The 16,607-nt window shown below is 43.7% G+C and overlaps 2 protein-coding genes across 5 annotated transcripts in view; one reads left to right on the top strand and one right to left on the bottom strand.

The window, feature by feature from the left end:
- Positions 1-6,662, bottom strand: part of TBC1D30 (TBC1 domain family member 30) — a 57,008-nt gene extending 50,346 nt beyond the window's left edge. For 2 of the 3 annotated variants that reach the window (XM_075745793.1, XM_075745783.1), the window contains exons 1-2: positions 6,352-6,662; positions 4,088-4,252 (exon numbers count right to left, since the gene is read on the bottom strand). In XM_075745793.1, the coding sequence (XP_075601908.1) occupies positions 4,088-4,252; positions 6,352-6,607 (421 nt within the window). In that variant the 5' untranslated portion in view covers positions 6,608-6,662. Of the gene's footprint in view, positions 1-3,295; positions 3,320-4,087; positions 4,253-6,171 lie in introns of all 3 variants that reach the window. The other variant, XM_075745822.1, reaches the window with a different exon arrangement.
- A 1,173-nt stretch (positions 6,663-7,835) lies between these two features.
- GNS (glucosamine (N-acetyl)-6-sulfatase) overlaps positions 7,836-16,607 on the top strand; it is a 22,017-nt gene continuing 13,245 nt past the window's right edge. The window contains exons 1-6 of one of the 2 annotated variants that reach the window (XM_075745737.1): positions 7,836-8,186; positions 8,901-8,960; positions 9,616-9,822; positions 11,980-12,045; positions 12,444-12,542; positions 14,955-15,122. In XM_075745737.1, coding sequence (XP_075601852.1) covers positions 8,046-8,186; positions 8,901-8,960; positions 9,616-9,822; positions 11,980-12,045; positions 12,444-12,542; positions 14,955-15,122 — 741 coding nt within the window. In that variant the 5' untranslated portion in view covers positions 7,836-8,045. The remainder of the gene's footprint in view (positions 8,187-8,900; positions 8,961-9,615; positions 9,823-11,979; positions 12,046-12,443; positions 12,543-14,954; positions 15,123-16,607) is intronic. The other variant, XR_012834071.1, reaches the window with a different exon arrangement.

The following is a 16,607-nucleotide window of genomic DNA, read 5'->3' as shown; positions in this document are numbered from 1 at the left end:
CCAAATTAATGATCTCTTTGTGAAATTTCCTATTAAAATTATTTCTCCATTAAAAATACAAGAGTATATTAATGAAGTTTCTGTTAATATAATCAGCTTATTTTATATTGGATCAGATTTAAGTATTCCTGCTTGCTTCCAGCCAGACTAAGTTACAATTTAGCTGGATGGTTTTACTTATAAATAATTTATAGATAATATATGCTTTTTAAAAAAAAAAATTAAAATGACAGGCAATCAAAATTTGTGATTCAAGGAGCTTCTGGTTTGCAGTTTGATCAGTCAAAATATATTTAGTAATATAAGCAAGCTGTCACTATATAAAATACAGGAAGAAAGAAAAGAATAAGATGTCTTTTCCATATTCTTTAGATGATAGCTACAAAACCTTGATTTATTTTTTACTGAATTCTGCTTTTCTCAAATGATATAATTAAGTGCATAAAGCACTCTGCTTTCTAAGATGGATTTGAAATAGTTCATAGTGCTACAGAACCAGCTTATATCTTATTACTCCAAATAAGCCAAAACCACAAGGGTAAGAGAAATGTGTGCCTAGAAGCTGTATTTGCCATCAGGCCATCAATGTGATTTCTCTCTTACCACTTTTCTTCACTGAAGTATTTTATTTAAATTCGGGTTAAAAAAGTGTTATTAAAGTGAAACTGGTCAGTCATATTATCTTACAATCTAGAAGCACAGCACAGCATACTGCTTTTAGCATGTATCCAACAGAACAATTTATCCTCAACAGAGCCATAGCCATTCCTGCTTCTGACTAAAATGCATTTCACAGTGCAGTGAATTTTGCTTTCTGTGTTAATACCTATTTGTATGCAAAACATACATCACCTACCAGGGATAAGAGTCAACAGCATAACGAGAAGCACAGTAAGTTATGAAGTCATCCCTGGTGACCGTTTCTTCCTCCACATTTACTCTATCCGCTCAGGAGTTCCAATGCTGGGTTTTGGTGGTCCTGAAGCACAAGCAAGCCAGGCACGGGCTTCCAAAGCTGCCAGAGGGCTGTGCCTCTTCTCTGCATTCAGCGGAGACCAAAAGAGCCAGCACAGGAGCACAGGTCAAAGACTGATCAGTGGACGGCTCCCTGCATGGTCGGCAAAACTTGCAGACGCTGAACTTTCAGATACTGAACGTAAACAGTTTTAAGCATACAGGTTTCTTAAACAGTACCTGTTTTTTCCTCTGTAGAAGCAGACTAAAGCAGGATAGACATTTCATCAGAAAGTAAGGGATGAAATTTATCAGCCCTGTAATTTCCTAACTAACTGAAGTTACTGCTAGGAGTGAATTTGTCAGGCAGTATTCAAAAAGGATCTCACAAAGCCAGAATTAAGCATGAAGATGAATTTCCATCTTTTTCTAAACCAGTATTTGCTTGCAATTAGTCTGTACAGATTGCTTAAAGGTAGCATTCAAACATCTCAACATGAGCTTAAGGTTAATTTAAGAGTTCTACCTCTATACAGAGATTTTGCTACATGTGGGGAAAAAAAAAATCCCCAGTGCGACAATAGTATAAACATACCATTAAACTCTATATAAATCAGGTGAAAAATCACTTATATTTTTAAATGGTAGAATGATAACGTAACTCCAAGAAATTTTAATTTGCCACTAAAAATACATTTTAAAAGGAAAAATATTTTAACAAATCTTCCATACTTACTTGATAAAGATTTTACTACTACAGGATATCACAATGTTAATGTGAAAGCACATTATAAAGCTTTATGGACATAACATTATATTGCAAGTATATACTTTCATCAGAAAAGCCTGGAACAAAACTGTCTACAAATTAATAACAGTGTTTTGAATATTTAAAAATGAGAGGGTAGTCTACAGAAAGAAAATCTAGTTTCCCAGGGCTTTAGTGAGCAGAAAAACTCTCTTACATTTTGGGGAGGTATGCATTTTTTAATGTTCCTTCACATTAACTGTGCTTTTTTTAAAGTTAAAATAGTAGAAAATAGATTTTTCTACTGTTACCATAATGGTTTTACTGAGACTTTAGGACTTAACTACATACTCAGCAGCTGCACTTCTCAAACTACTCTAAGCAATCACCTTCTCCTGTGCACCTACTTCTACCACCCTCTCCAGCAACTGGAAACAGGGAACTGTTACATAAAAGAATAAAAGAGAAGGAAGAAAAAAAAATAAAGAATTATCTTACCAGATCACCTCTCCAATTTGATTTATTATATCCCACATAGGGTTTACTACCACTACTACTACACAGGAAAAACTACAAAGGCAAGAATAAACAGTTGGAGGGAAGACAACCAGTTGTACCTGCCTTTGGACAGCTGCTCATCAAATATTGCCTCAAAGACACAATTATCAGGAAATTTAAAATTGTACATCCTACAGCAAAAGCTTATTCCTGCATTCTCTGTGTAGTGCTAGTACATTTATACTGAGCAATAAAAACATGGTCTCAATCTATTCTAGAGCAACCGAAGTTATCAGGAGTCATTCAACAAATCCCAGTGGCTTTGGATTAGATCTTAAAGTGAGACATAACTTTTTGGTGCCCTGGAATACACACATCCAGATTTTCAGAAATATAAAGTGAAAATTAACACTAAGTAAATATACTATATTAATAATAAAAATATCTCACTTAAAGAGATGTAATATACAAACCTACACATAGTCTTCAAAAACCTGCACGTACATGCACGGATAGTAGCTGAAGTTTTAAAGTAATGCAGTTTATTGTCTGTCTCAGTTGTTACTAGCACATTTTAAACATAAGGACCGGTTAATTTAAGTGTAAAATGGTACCTGAAATTTGTAAAAATACATTCATATTCAGGATGAAATCCCTTTCAGTCAATAGGTTTTTACCTAACAAATGAGGTCAGGATGCTCAGACCTGCAGAATGTGTAGTCAAATCCTCTAAATACTTAAACACATGCAAAATTCAAGTAATCTCATTTAAAAGGAGATTACAGTATATGCTTAAGCGTTAATAGCACTGAGGACTCAATTATCAAGCCAATGCTGAGAAAGAAAAAGAGTAGGTGGGAGGAAGAAATATGCCTACACAGTACATGACAGCCAAGAACTTTCATGCTAGGTTTAAGTAAAACAAAGGAACACTTTTAAATGCTTAAAAATTAACTTTCACAGTAATAGACAAGCCCTTAACTAAACTACATTAGCACATGCCACTACAGTAAGATTCTTTTAATAAAATTTTTACATGCACCTCAAAGGTCCTACAGGCATTTTTGTGAAAAGACCATGCTTTATTTACTGTACCTGAACATTTCTGTACCTGTCACGCTGCATGTTAATGAAAAAATAAGACAGGGAACATTAAGTTATTTTCACATGTCCCTTCTAAAGGTATAATTTCTATTTATTTTTCATACAGCATTACAAGCAGTTTCACTTTAGCAGAATTAACAAAAGCACTTCAGTTTATCTTTAGACGACAACTTTACCAAGTCAAATAAAAAGGTTTCACAGTGCCGGAAGAAATGGTTAAACAATTAAAGAGCAACATTTCTCCTGTTTTCCCATGTACTCTCTCTGAAACCCCAAAAACACAGGTGCTGATAAAGAGGTTTGAGACAAGTAGGTTTCTTTTTACTAAAATTCCTCATCTTGAACCAACTCAATAAAGAGGAGGACAATCGCTCTGGGAGGACAATCGCATATGCCGTCTATAGTTTCCAGTGAGAAGAATTTCCACTTCTGGCATGTCCCTTATAACCATATGAAAGCACACAGTTAAACACTGCATGCACACCAAAAAATTCAACTTGGACTTTCTGTGAATTAAAGCTGAAAAAGCCTGACAGACAACCTACAGTAAGGGTGCCACACCAATACACAAAGCTGAGGCTATGGCAGCATACCTAGTTGAGCTAGTTGAATTTTGCCTCTTCCCAGGTACCACTGACATCACTGGAAGCCAGTCATATCTAAGGAATAGCGTAGCCTGGCCTCTTGACTTCGAAAAAGAGCACAAGGGTTTAACTGAAATACTGCCCACATTAATGAAATAAACTACTTATACTAGTACACATGTACACAGAAAATACTTACGTCGTTTCTGGGAAACCGCCTGTAAACAGGCTGTGACAATATCGCAGTTCTTCTGGACTTCATGTACAAGCCTGTCTTTCTGCTTCAGAAGACGAAGCAACTTTGCTGATTGAACAGAAATTCTGTAATTCAGTTCTCGTTTTATAGTTCTTAATTCATCGACATCTGCCAATAAGCAGAGGAAATAACTTCAGTACAGGCCAAAACATTCACAAACAGTTTACTGTAGTTGACACGCAAAGGGTCTTACCCCATGGACATTTACATACACAGACTTTCTACAAATTACAAGTTCTATTGACTGGGATAATTCCCAATTATAAACATTTTCAGGATCTGAGCTGAAGTCTTTAATTTTCTTTTAAACTGAAGTACTTCAACTTATTGCACAGTATATGAATCTCAATAATTAGAATTCTAAATTGGAAACATCATGAAAGATGTAGTCAGAATATACCTACAGTAATGCAACAAGGGGTAAATTTTAAATACAGTACCTTCTAGAAGCTGCTTGTGGAAAATGTGCACGGGGAATAAGCAAATGGTAACAGATAGAGGAACATGTTCAAGAAGCTGCCTGTGAAGCTAGAAATGCAACTCCAGGATGAGCTCTAAGTAGGACACACTTTCCACTAAGGTGCAAACTAAGTGGCTTCATCGTGGCCCCAACCATTTCCACTGGTCAGGCACAGTGCCACCAGACAGCTGTCTGCTCCCTGCAGCTAAGTGTTCAAATCCTATCACTTTCATTCCAACCATGCCTTCCCCACTGTAACTGGAAGAAAAATCAATCAAAAAAATCCATACTTTGGTAACCTGATCCAATGAGAAAAACATTTATGCATCCAGGAAAAGCTACTATTAGCAGGACGGTAAACAGCTCAGCTCATATGGCAAATTTTTTTTTCAATAATTCTGGAGAGCTTAAAGAACAGGACAAATTAGACTGAAATGACAATCAATGATGGGATAGTAAAGAGCGAGGTATGACAGCAAAGGAGGGGAGGCACTTGTAAAACAGTCCTGTATTTTATAGACACTACCCTGTTTCAGCACCTGTCACTCAGCTGGAACTCCCAATCACTTGTACCAGGCAAGGTGATTTAAAACCATGCCTATAGATTTCGGGAGCAAAAAATTAAGTTGTATTCCTACTGACTTGTACAGTCACCACAAAAGTAGCGAGCTGAATTTTACTCTTTCCCACTTGTGCCAGTTAACTGTCCCCATAAAAACAATTAACTTTGCAGCAAAATTAATGAGTTAAAATTCTACAAAATATATTCCTGAACAAGCAAATTTCTTGCTGAGTCCCAGATTGCCACAGGACACACAGGAGAACTTGAACTACATCCTGTAACATCAGATGGCATATCATCTAATTAAGCAGCCAAACACAGAAGCAGAAAGCTGTTTGCACAGGTCTGAAAAAAAGGCACTTTTATTCACCCCTTGCTTTTTTTCTTGTCAAAAACAAGAACAATTTAACATCAGACAAGAGGCCTTTGTACAGCCCTCCTCATCAGTTCAACATGGAGTTGCAAGTCTCATTCTTTCACAAACGTGCGGTGTTGTGGCTACTTAGCTTTCGTAAGAATTCTTTAATAGTTTCATTTAGATTTTGGTTAGTTCACGATTGCATTTACATTTTTTATTACACTTTTTTTTCCCCCCCTGGAAGACATGCTTCCCTGCAAATAAACTTTACAATTGTCAGGTTTAAGTTTAAGTCCACTAGAACTAAAAAGACCTGAAAAAACCTACCTCTTATGACACAGTATGTGTAGCATCTCTTCTAGCTCAAGAAAAAAGGGACAAGGAAAAGGAAATTGGTCATTGATTCATTGCCATAATTGAAGAAAAGCACTGAATTCACAGAAGCATGAAAGCTTGTGCAATCTGTCACAGAACCTCTAGTAGGAGATGACCCCATTTTTGCTCCTATGGCACCTAAAATGAAGGAGGGAGGGAACAGCACACAAGGCCTTGGCTTGAAGGAGGTATCAGCTAACTGTGCACGGAAAGCTTCTGGGAGAGATGCCCGTGTACAAAGGCTGCTATAACAAATGAAGGAGAATACGTACATACATACATACACATGTGCGCACAGGCACACAGAGGCAGGAGAGAGCGGTCTATAACCTTGAAGCAGGACTCCCCTGCAGGCACAGAGGAGGAAAGCGAGGCGACAGGGGCAGCTCCCCGCCCAGGCGGGGCGGTGGCAGCGGGCAGCGCAGGGCAGGGCAGGGCAGGGCAGGCTGTACCTTTCAGCCGCAGGTACTTGACCTGGCTCGGCCGCTGCTGCAGCTCCCGGAGGACGCGGGAGCGGGCGCTGCCCGAGGGGGCGGCCGCCTCGGCGGCGCTGTAGAGCTCGGTGAGCAGTCCGCTCACCAGCGACGAGGTGCGGCTGGACCGGCCGCTGCCATGACCCTCCTCGTCCTCATCCTCCTCTTCCTCCTCAGCCAAGCTGTCGGCGCTGCTGCCTGCTCTACCACCCAAGCCGGGCTCCCGCACCTCCATCTTCCGCAGCCACCCGACACCCCAGCGGCCTCGCCAGCGGCGCCTAGTTCCGGGCTCGGCCCGTTCCACAGCGAGACGCGTGTGGGGGGGCGGGCAGGGGAAGGGGGCGGGAGAGCCCAGGCCGGCGGGACTCCCTCCCCACGCACCGCGCGGCGTGGTAGAGGCCGGCGGCGGGCGGGGTGGGGGGCGTTGCACCTGCAGCGGGCGGGCAGGGCGGTGTCGCCTCGCCTGGCCGCGCCTCACGGCGGTAACCTTCGGGGCCGGTCTCCGGCGCCTGTCCCGCTGCTGCCGCCTCGCCGGTGCGCGGGGCAGCCCCGAGTGGTGATCTGGGTCTGTTAACGCCCTGCGCCTCCTCAGAGGAAGGCAGAGACAAGGGCGTGAGGAAATGTAGGACATAACTTCAGCGAGGTAACCGTAAGGCTGTAATTACCCTGCTGTAAGTCACCGTAAAACAACGTAAAATCGGAGTTGATGATAGGGTTTGTGCGGCCACCAGAGCTGGGTGCACCTGGGGCTTGGCTGGGGAGCTGTGTCGCTACCGCACGGTGCAATGCCCGCAGTCCGTGCGCTGCGCTGAGTAACGCCGCTGCTGCGTCCGCCTCCTCCCCCGGACCTGCTTCAGCACACCGCCCGCCTGCAGCAGGACAGCCCTGCGCACCGACCGGCCTCGGCCACAGAGCCCGCTCCAGCTCCCGGGCTGCGGTTGTGGGTGTCGGTAGTGCCCAGCGCTCCCACTGCCCCCCCCCCCCCCCCGCGCTCCCTGTCCGTTTCTGCCTTCTGTTTTTCCTCAATATTGACAGAATGTTTCCCTTTGAGCCGAGAGCTAATTCCGCTGCAGGCCGGACGTACGCTGCCGGACCGATGGGGCCAGCTTTGCAGCCTCGGCTAGTTAACGTCAGGACTTTGGTAGCAAACCCCAGTATTTTACAGCTGAAGAGGCCCTCTCAGAGCAGAGCGGTGCGGTGCCCACGGCCGCTAGCCGCTCGCACGGACAGCGGCAGGACACTCTGAGGAAGACCGGCGGCGAGGGACGGAGCGGACGAGGCCGAGGCCCGAAGGACCGCCCCCCCCGCGCCCGCCCCCATGGCAACGGCTTCCCCCGGTCGCGGGCAGGGGGCGGGCCCACGACTGAGGGGGCGGGGCCAGACATCGGCGCCGGGGCCAGATACCGGCGTCGGGGAGGGCGGGGAACAGGCGGGGACGAGGGGGCGGGGCTGCTCCTCGCCGCGGCGGCTGCCTGGGCCACGTGACACCGCCCCCCCCACACACACCCCGCCGCCGCTGCTCTCCCGGGTCATATGCCGGGGGCGGGGCGGGTCCGCGCGCTGCTGCTCGGGGCTGCGCTCTCGGCCGCACCGTGTGTCTAGTCGCGGGGCCGAGCGGCACCGACTCCTTCCGTCTCTCCGTCAGGCGGCTCGCCCGTCCCCGCCGCTGCGTCATGTCCCCCGCCGCGGTGGTCCGGGGACTGGCGCTGGCCGCGCTGCTGGTGCTGAGCCCGGCGGGGGCAGCTCGGCAGACGCGGAGGCCCAACGTGGTGCTCATCCTCACTGACGACCAGGACGTCTGCCTGGGCGGCATGGTAACCCGCGGCTCCTCCGGCCTGTCCTCGGCCTCCCGCACACCCCCGCCGCCAGGCCGGCCGGGGGGCGCCGCCGTGGGCCCGCCCGCGAGTGGAGCGGGAGGCGCGGGGTTGTGCGTGGGGGCCGGTGGGAGCGTTGCGAGAGGCCTCGCCTTGGCCGAGGGCGTGCTCGTCACCCGGCCGCCGAGGTCGCGTAGCCCGGCTGCGGGCTGGGGAGACCCGGAGAGGGTGGTGAGGGCACGGCGTGAGGAGAGGGTCGCTCCGGGCGCTGAGGAGCGGCGGCCTGGGCCTGGGGTGACAGGCGGTGCGGCGGGGGACAGGGTCTGTCTCCGCGGCCTCAGGCCGAGCTGTCCCGCTAAGGGAGCGTCATCGTGGGCTTCCTCGGGTGAGCGGAGCTTCTCTGGGAAGCCAGCGAGGCTCAAGCGAGTCGAGGCGGAGGCTTCTCCGGTGCAGCCTCCGCAGCTGCAGGTAGCCCCTGAAAACTCCCCGGACTTGTGCTCCCTGGGGCTGATTGCGAAACTGCTGCAGTCGTACGAGGCCCGAGTGAGAAGGCACTCTGAGTGGCTTGCCTGGGCAGTGCCTGACAGCCGTGGTGGTGGTGGTGGTGGTGGTGGTGGGCCTTCTTTCGGGTAGTCGTACAACCACTTCCGCTCCTCTGCTTTACCTAGCATCCTTACGTTTGTAGCTGATTTCCTTTTGCTACTTTTCTTCCAGACCCCCTTAAAGAAGACTAATGCTCTCATTGCACAGATGGGAATAACCTTCCTAAATGCAGTAAGTGTTTACATTAACTCTTTGAATTTCTGAGGTGTGTTGTTTGTATCTTAAGTTATCAAAAGGTCTCAAAACTGGTAATAGTTTTGTGAAGTCTGTACCTGTGGGGTTTTTAAATTCAATCTCTAACTACTTTTAGGTCTCAAAATGAATATAGCTTGAGGTCCTGCTCAGACTCTGAGGGAGAGTTTCACTTCCTAAAAGTACTTGCGCTGGCTTCCTTAAGCTTTAGAGTAAAACTGAGTAGTCTGAATATTTTTGTTACAAACTGAGAAGCATTAGAAGAAGCTACTTAAAACTTCCAGCTTTGTGCATGCTGAAAACCCACTTCACTCTTTTCATAGTCTAATGTATTGCCATGGTTAAAATAATGGAGTGAATCAGTATTTTAATGGCTACTTGTTACTGCATAAGAACCATATCTAATCTGGGAGGGGATTGAAGGGCATATGCTATAGAAACCTAAAACTGGTTTCGCGTGCAGCTTCTCACTAGTGAAAGTACTTGGGATGTAATTCTGTGTGTTCAGAAAGAAGTATGCTTTGCATTGGTGAGCATTTTAATCAACCTAGTAACTGATATTTCAAAGCTATAAATTTTGAGGAAATTTTTTTTTACAATATCAATCTTGTATCTCTTCATCCTGTCTTTCCAGTATGTTCCTAGTGCACTTTGCTGTCCCAGTCGAGCTAGCATTTTAACAGGGAAATATCCACATAATCATCATGTTGTCAATAACACTCTGGAAGGAAACTGTAGCAGCAAGTTATGGCAGAAGATTCAAGAACCATACACCTTCCCAGCACTGCTCAAAGCTATGTGTGGTTATCAAACGTTCTTTGCTGGAAAGTATTTGAATGAGGTATTTTGTGCTTCTTTTTTTTTTTTTTTTTTTTTTACTGTGACGCGGTTGATTTGCATTTGTCCACCTTTCTAAAACATTCAGTGATTTTTATAGTTGTAGCTGATGGTGGGTCCCCAAAACGTTTAAAATGGTGTTTACTTGGATGAACAGTTCTCTTTGCCAAGATGGGAAAAAAATGATGCGAAGTTCAAATCTTTAACTTAACATGCTCAAAATCAGGTTCTGTAGGTACCTGAGCATTTTTAAAGGTTAATTTTGAAAGGATGATGGAATCCAAAGGCTTTTTTAGTATGTTCAGATATGTTAATTTTTAGAGATGATGATTTTAATGACTGGGGGAAGTGGATAGATGATTGGCATGTGGTATTGAAGAACACCATCAAGCCAGTGCCAGACCAGGCACAATGCTAGAATAATGTTAAAGAAAAAAAATCAGTTTGTCTCAATATCCTTGGCTGATATATCCCCTTGAATCAGAGGCCTGTTTTCTTTTTAGCAGTTAATATGGTATTTTAAATCTTAAATGTCCACTGAGGCAAATTCACTGGGAGGACAGATATTATCGTACCTCTTTACAGAGGTTACCCAATGCTTTATTATTGAATCACTTCTATATGTGTGATTTTGGGGTTTTTTTCTGTTTTTACCTAAGCTGTGGTTTGTAGTAGTTTACAGTAAGATGTAAAATTCAGTGCAGAAAGCTTTAAGATCAGGTGTTCCTCTTGCGTGATGGTTCTTAACAGCATTATTTTCCTTGCACCTCTTGGTGGAAAATGTTGGTGATAGAATAACAGAATATGAATTTCCATAGCCAGGAAAAAATTTGTTTCTGCTGATGTTACTGAGGCAGCTCGGGAAAGGGAAATTTATGTGGCTCCCTCCAAGCATCCCTTGACTCAGCACGGTCTCCTGTCCTTGCCATTAGGCGAGCCATGTAGATAGGAGACAGCAGCCCTGAGAAATCACATTGTGTTGCTCTGAGGCATCCTCTGTTTTGAGTTTGGCGCTGTGGTGGTTTAACCTTGGCTAGATACCAGGTGTCCACCATGCTGCTCTATCACTTCCCTCCTCAGCAGGACAGGGAGGGGAGCAAAATAAGATGGGAAAAAAACAACCCTAAACTCGTGGGTCAAGATAAAGGCAGTTTAATACAGCAAAAGGCCGCGCGTGGAAGCAAAGCAAAAGATTATTCTCTACTTCTCATCAGCAGGCAATGTCCAGCCACCTCCCAGGAAGCAGGGCTTCAGTATGCATACCAATTGCTCCCGGAAGACAACCCTCATAAAAAAACCAAATGCCCCCAGTTCCTCCCCCTGTCTCTCAGCTTCTTATTGCTGGGCAAATGTCATACGGTATGGAATGTCCCTTTGGTCAGTTTGGGTCAGCTGTCCTGGCTTTGTCCCCTCCCAAGATCTTGTCTACCCCCAGTCTACTGCTGAGGGGGGGGAGAAATGTTGGAGAGACAGCCTTGGTGTGTGCCGCACTGCTCAGCAGTAGCCAAAACACCGGTGTGTTATCAACACCTTGCTGCTACCAATACACAGCACAGCGCTATGGGGGCTGCTGTGGGGAGAATTAACTCCGCCTCAGCCAGACCCAATACAGGCACTGATTCATCAGCTACTTTCCTTTTTTTTTTTGCTGGCTTAAAGGCTAGTTGTTGCAGATCATTTGGCACTGAGGTGACAAGAGGCTGGCTAGCATTGCTTAAAGTTCGTACCCCCTTTTGGGGGAGGATGCTGGAAGCTGTTGGTCTATGCGAAATTTTCTTCAGTGTCTTGTGAATAGTTATCACAAGCCATGTCTTGTTGCATGGGTGTTTTTATCACCTCTCACCACCTGATGATTACTGTATGTTCTCCAGGATCTCTGCATGTTTTCAAGTGCAGAGTAGAACAAGGAATAAAATTTAAATTATATTGGTGAATGACATGCTTTCACTTACTGTCTTTCTCGTTATTTAGCCCTGGTTTCTTTAACAGGCTGTCCACGTGTTTTTATATGCACATATATTTGTTTTTTTCCATTCTGAAGTTGAAATTGGCTTAATGTGGTTTTTGACCAGTGTTGAATAAAGCACATGAATATGAAACATAATTTCTAGCTTTTATTCATCATAATTGAAACTATGAGTCATGGTCTGTCTTTTTTCAGTACGGAGCAGAGGATGCAGGGGGTGTAGGCCATGTCCCTCCTGGATGGAGTTTTTGGTATGCTTTGGTATGTGACCATTCTTTTTTTTTTTAATACTTAATTTCAGTTGCTTCGTAATCCAACTCATGTTCTAACTTTGGTCATGAAAGAGCAGGCAAAGAGCATCTAACAACTTAATGCAATTTTTCTTCCCTTTTTTTCTTGTATTGCCTATCAGATCCTTGCCTTTCATAAAGGCTACTCCTGCTAAGGTGCCAGGGGAAAAAAACCTGACTTGTAAAGCCAAAGCAGTGTGATATAGCACTGAAATAAGTTTTGTTGTTGGAGACCAGTTTTGTTGTTGTGGTGTCAAATGCTTATAACCTATTTGACAAATGCTTGTTGGCAGCTTGTTTTGATTATTTCAGGTAATCAACGTACATGTTACTTTGCATAAATATGCATGTGACTTTTCTTTTTCACAGGAGAAAAATTCGAAGTACTACAACTACACTCTTTCAGTAAATGGCAAAGCACGAAGGCATGGGGAGAACTACAGTGTAGATTATCTGACAGATGTACTGGTAAGAAATTTTGCAACACCTGTGTTACAGAAGCTGCTTATGACCAAATAATGCCTCATGCTGGGGGCTTGGTGAAGGGTGGGAATGATAGTTTGTTAGGCTGTATTAGTTCATAAATACATGATTGTGCTATCATGATGGTGGGTGGGCGTTAATCAGCAGAGCAAGATTCTGAGTATATTTAGAAATGACAAGTTTGTGCATACAAGCTGTGGAGGGGAAAGGGATTCCAGCTGCCCATTTGCAAGCCAGTAGCCTCACTGAGGGGTTAATACTGGCTGCTACAGTACGTGAGGAACATGATGCATGTAGGCAATTACTTAAATTACTTCATAGAAGGATGTGTTTTGTTACAATACACGACTTCTGTAACAGATTCACTGGGCCAAGATTTCAGTGGGAAGTTAAGCATGTAAAAATAATTTTACTCAGTGTTTTGTTAGATGTTATGATGTGCTAGTATATTGTAATGTCTAACTACATCAAACTGATAACTTGGAAATATCAAAGGCTAATCAATACTCTGTGGTGTGAGAGGGTAGTATATGGACTGTGAAAATGTGTAGCTGACCAGGGGGGGTTTTAGCCTTTTTACCCTCTTAAGGTAAAGAGAGGTGACAAAGATACCAAATATTTAAAGGAAAGTTGGACGAGTTACTTTAGCTCTCTTAAGGCCCTATTTAGCAAGTAGTATTAGCTTGGAGGGTTGGAGGAGGGGAGTGGGAGTTTCCCTCTCCCACTTGCCAAGCTGGAGTCTTAATTTGACATGCTGTTACAGTACATGAGTTGGTAGTGCTGGGAGCTCGCACGTAGCACTTGGGAAAATTCTTCTTTGAGAAGTGTCCTTGTGCAGTCGATTTGTTGTCTTCTGTTGAGACTCCAATGAGTTTCATTCCAGTAGGTTCTTGAACATAGACAGCTGCTTACTAGGAGCAGAACAATGGATGTTTCTTAGGGTACCGAACAGCTGTCTGATTAAATTTAGATTTACACTGTCTAAAGCTAGATTGGAATTGATAAGCCAGAAGTGAGACTATCCTATTACTGGCGTTGTACTGCTCTTTTTTGATCCTTCAGCAGCTCGTAAGCATTTTGACCAACAGGTCACTGCTGCATAAACTTCTTCCCTGTGGTGTGTTACCATTGATCCAGCAGTGTATTATGATTGTATATATGAGTGTTATATTGTACCTTTTGCCTGTAGTTACCAGATACGTATTCAGCATTTCAGAGCTAGTGTTTGAGTTTAATTCACTTCATGGGCAGTGCACAGGAGTAAATTGCTTCTGCAAAGTTCCCGTGTTGCTTGATGTGATGCACAAGCTTTCTCGTCCTGACTAAGGACATCTGGGTACTTAAGTCTCGCTTTAAGAATCTGAACACTTGGACCTGTCTGCTGCAGTCCTGATGTACTGCATTTTAAGCCCTAACAAAATCTAAGTTGATTTCCTGTGAGTTTACCTACATCATACTGGTTTTTGAACTAGGTTTTCAAACTTCACACAGTTCTTATCCTCCCTTAACTGTGTTGTCATATAACTGAAGTCCAGCCCTACTTGCTTAGATGTACAAGTTAGGAGGAAGGAAGAGGAGGGAATTCCTAGTGTATTGTTTCTTCTAGAGAAAGAAAAAGATATCCAAAATAGGGTATGCTAATTGGACAGGAAAGGAAAACGTTGCAAAATGTGAATAGTGAAGAATTCATCTGTGATTAATACCTTTGAAGCTTTAATTTCAAAGGCTGACCAAGGGAAGGCCAAAATGGAACTCACAATCTCTTCTAACTTGGTACTTGAAGTTATGTACAGGCTGAAATGAAAATGAAGTGAAGTGGCGTGAGTGAGTGGAGTTTGGCAGTGTCCTCCACTAGCGCTTCTGGCTTCACCAGCAGAAATGTGGCACCCCTTATAAACTAGGAGCTTGATACAGAATGAGCATATGCTGTAAACAGTGCAGCTGAAAAACTTTTTCAGAACTATTGCTATTTCTGAAGACAATTTAAACTATTGAACTGGGATCTGTCAGGCAGGAGTTGACATCTGAGAGCCTCAGACTCTTAAAGAAAGCTCCCATTTTACTTGATGAAAAACAAGTTTGGGTGGATTTTGTTGATACTTGGAATAGGCATAAACTTCCGATGAGCTTTCCACGTCTAAATAATGCAAAGGTCTAAAGTAGAAAGCTGTTCAGATATGTCGGACAAATTAACACAAATACTTGGGATCTTTTTTTATCACAAGTTGCTGTTCTGGACCTTTGTAGATGAGCAAGCAATAAGTTTCTGAAATAGTTTAAATGTTCCCAGTACTACTGAGCTCTAAATAAGTTATGACTATCTAGTTTGGATTTTTCAAATATTTGCTGTTTTCCTTTGGAGGTATGACTTTTCTTCTCTGACAAAACTGTTCACAGGCCAACATGTCATTGGACTTCTTGGAGTATAAATCTAATTTTGAACCTTTCTTTATGATGATCTCAACCCCAGCACCGCACTCCCCTTGGACAGCTGCTCCACAGTATACGAAGAGCTTTCAGAATGTCAGTGCACCAAGAAACAGCAATTTTAATATTCATGGAAAGGTAAGCTAACTAGCAAGAATCTGTATAGGTTATTCTACGAGTTTGTGAGAGCAGTAGGCAATGACCCTGACTTGCATGTTAAGTTTAAACAGTGAGAAGAACAGGCTAATACCATGAATACTGGTTGTTTAGGTATGTTAATGAGCCTTTCAGGATAAGATATGTTTATTGTGACTTTGAGATATTTGCATACTGAAATCTTGTAAATAAAAAAAGGTAGTGGCAAAAATAAGGCAGTACAATGGAATTATGATTGATAAATGGAAAAAAGTTAATTCCTTGTCCAATTTCCACGCTGTTCTGAAGCTCTGAAAATGTTCTTTCATGGCTCTCAGTACGTTCAGGAGAACACAGAGGTAGTGTGCTACACAAAGGCTCAGGTGAAGAATGAGGAGAGCCCTGTCCTCTTCGGCTGGATGGGTGGTCCAGGACTTGAGCTGGTGGCAAAGCTGCCCCTAGGTGACAAGCATATCAGACTAACCAGAGGACTTGGTGAAATCGTGAACTACAGGGTGCAGGGTCACTAAGGGCTTTGAGAACTTGCCTTTCTTTTGTTGAAATAACCTGTAACCAGAATTGCTGAGCCTAATGTTACAGACTTGCAGGCATCCTTGTGACAGGGCAGTACCTTCCACTGCCAGCAAACTTTGCCAAATATGGTCTAGCTCAGACTAATCTGCTGCAATTTACACTGCTAATAAGTGAAAGTGAAAGTCACAATTAATCTGGTGAGATATTTAACTTACGGAGGTTTTGTATTTTTGATTCAATTAGAACTTGCTACTGTTCGTTGTTCAACTGATGCACTTCAAGATTTGCTCCTGTTCTTAAGACTGAGAGATAACACTGCCTAAATGCCTATCTGGAGCCTAGTGATACTTCTCCTAAGGTCACTATGACTCATGTAGTACAGGGTGAAACTTGGTTTTACCTGAAGGTTGTAGCTTGCAAAAATGACCATGTGCCTATCAGCGTGATATAAAAACATGAATGAAAGGAGAGAGAAGGGCTGCAGGCAGTAACAAATGCTTTAGCCCAACCTGTTAAATTTCAAACTAGGGGAGCAGGAATCAAACTGGGTTTTTTCTCCATAAAAGGATCCCTAACTTTGTCTTAGACTCCATTACTATAATAACTGAATGCTTTTAAAATAGCGAACCAGAAATAACTTGACCGGCAAAGTCAGCAGCTAGCCAAAAATACAGTGTGGGAGTTCCCTTACGTGGAGCAAAAGCTCTGCATGTGCCACGTAACACCAAGCAAAATGACAGCCTGACTTAATGTTTGGTAGTTAGATACAGCAGTTTTACTAGGTTTTGCAATAGGAACAGACTAGTGTTACCCTTCTTCCTAGACACAATAGCTATAATCATTAACTGTGCATTTCTGTAATTGGCAGTGTTGTGGTCTTGAAGCCCAACTCTTCTTTGAGCTTCACTGTTTTCTAGGGTAAGCACAATTCCTGCCATAGCAATAAACACGTAT

This window comes from Balearica regulorum, chromosome 1, assembly GCF_011004875.1.
Source record: "Balearica regulorum gibbericeps isolate bBalReg1 chromosome 1, bBalReg1.pri, whole genome shotgun sequence".
In the NCBI taxonomy this organism is placed as follows: domain Eukaryota; kingdom Metazoa; phylum Chordata; class Aves; order Gruiformes; family Gruidae; genus Balearica; species Balearica regulorum.
This window is presented reverse-complemented; position numbering and strand designations above follow the sequence as displayed.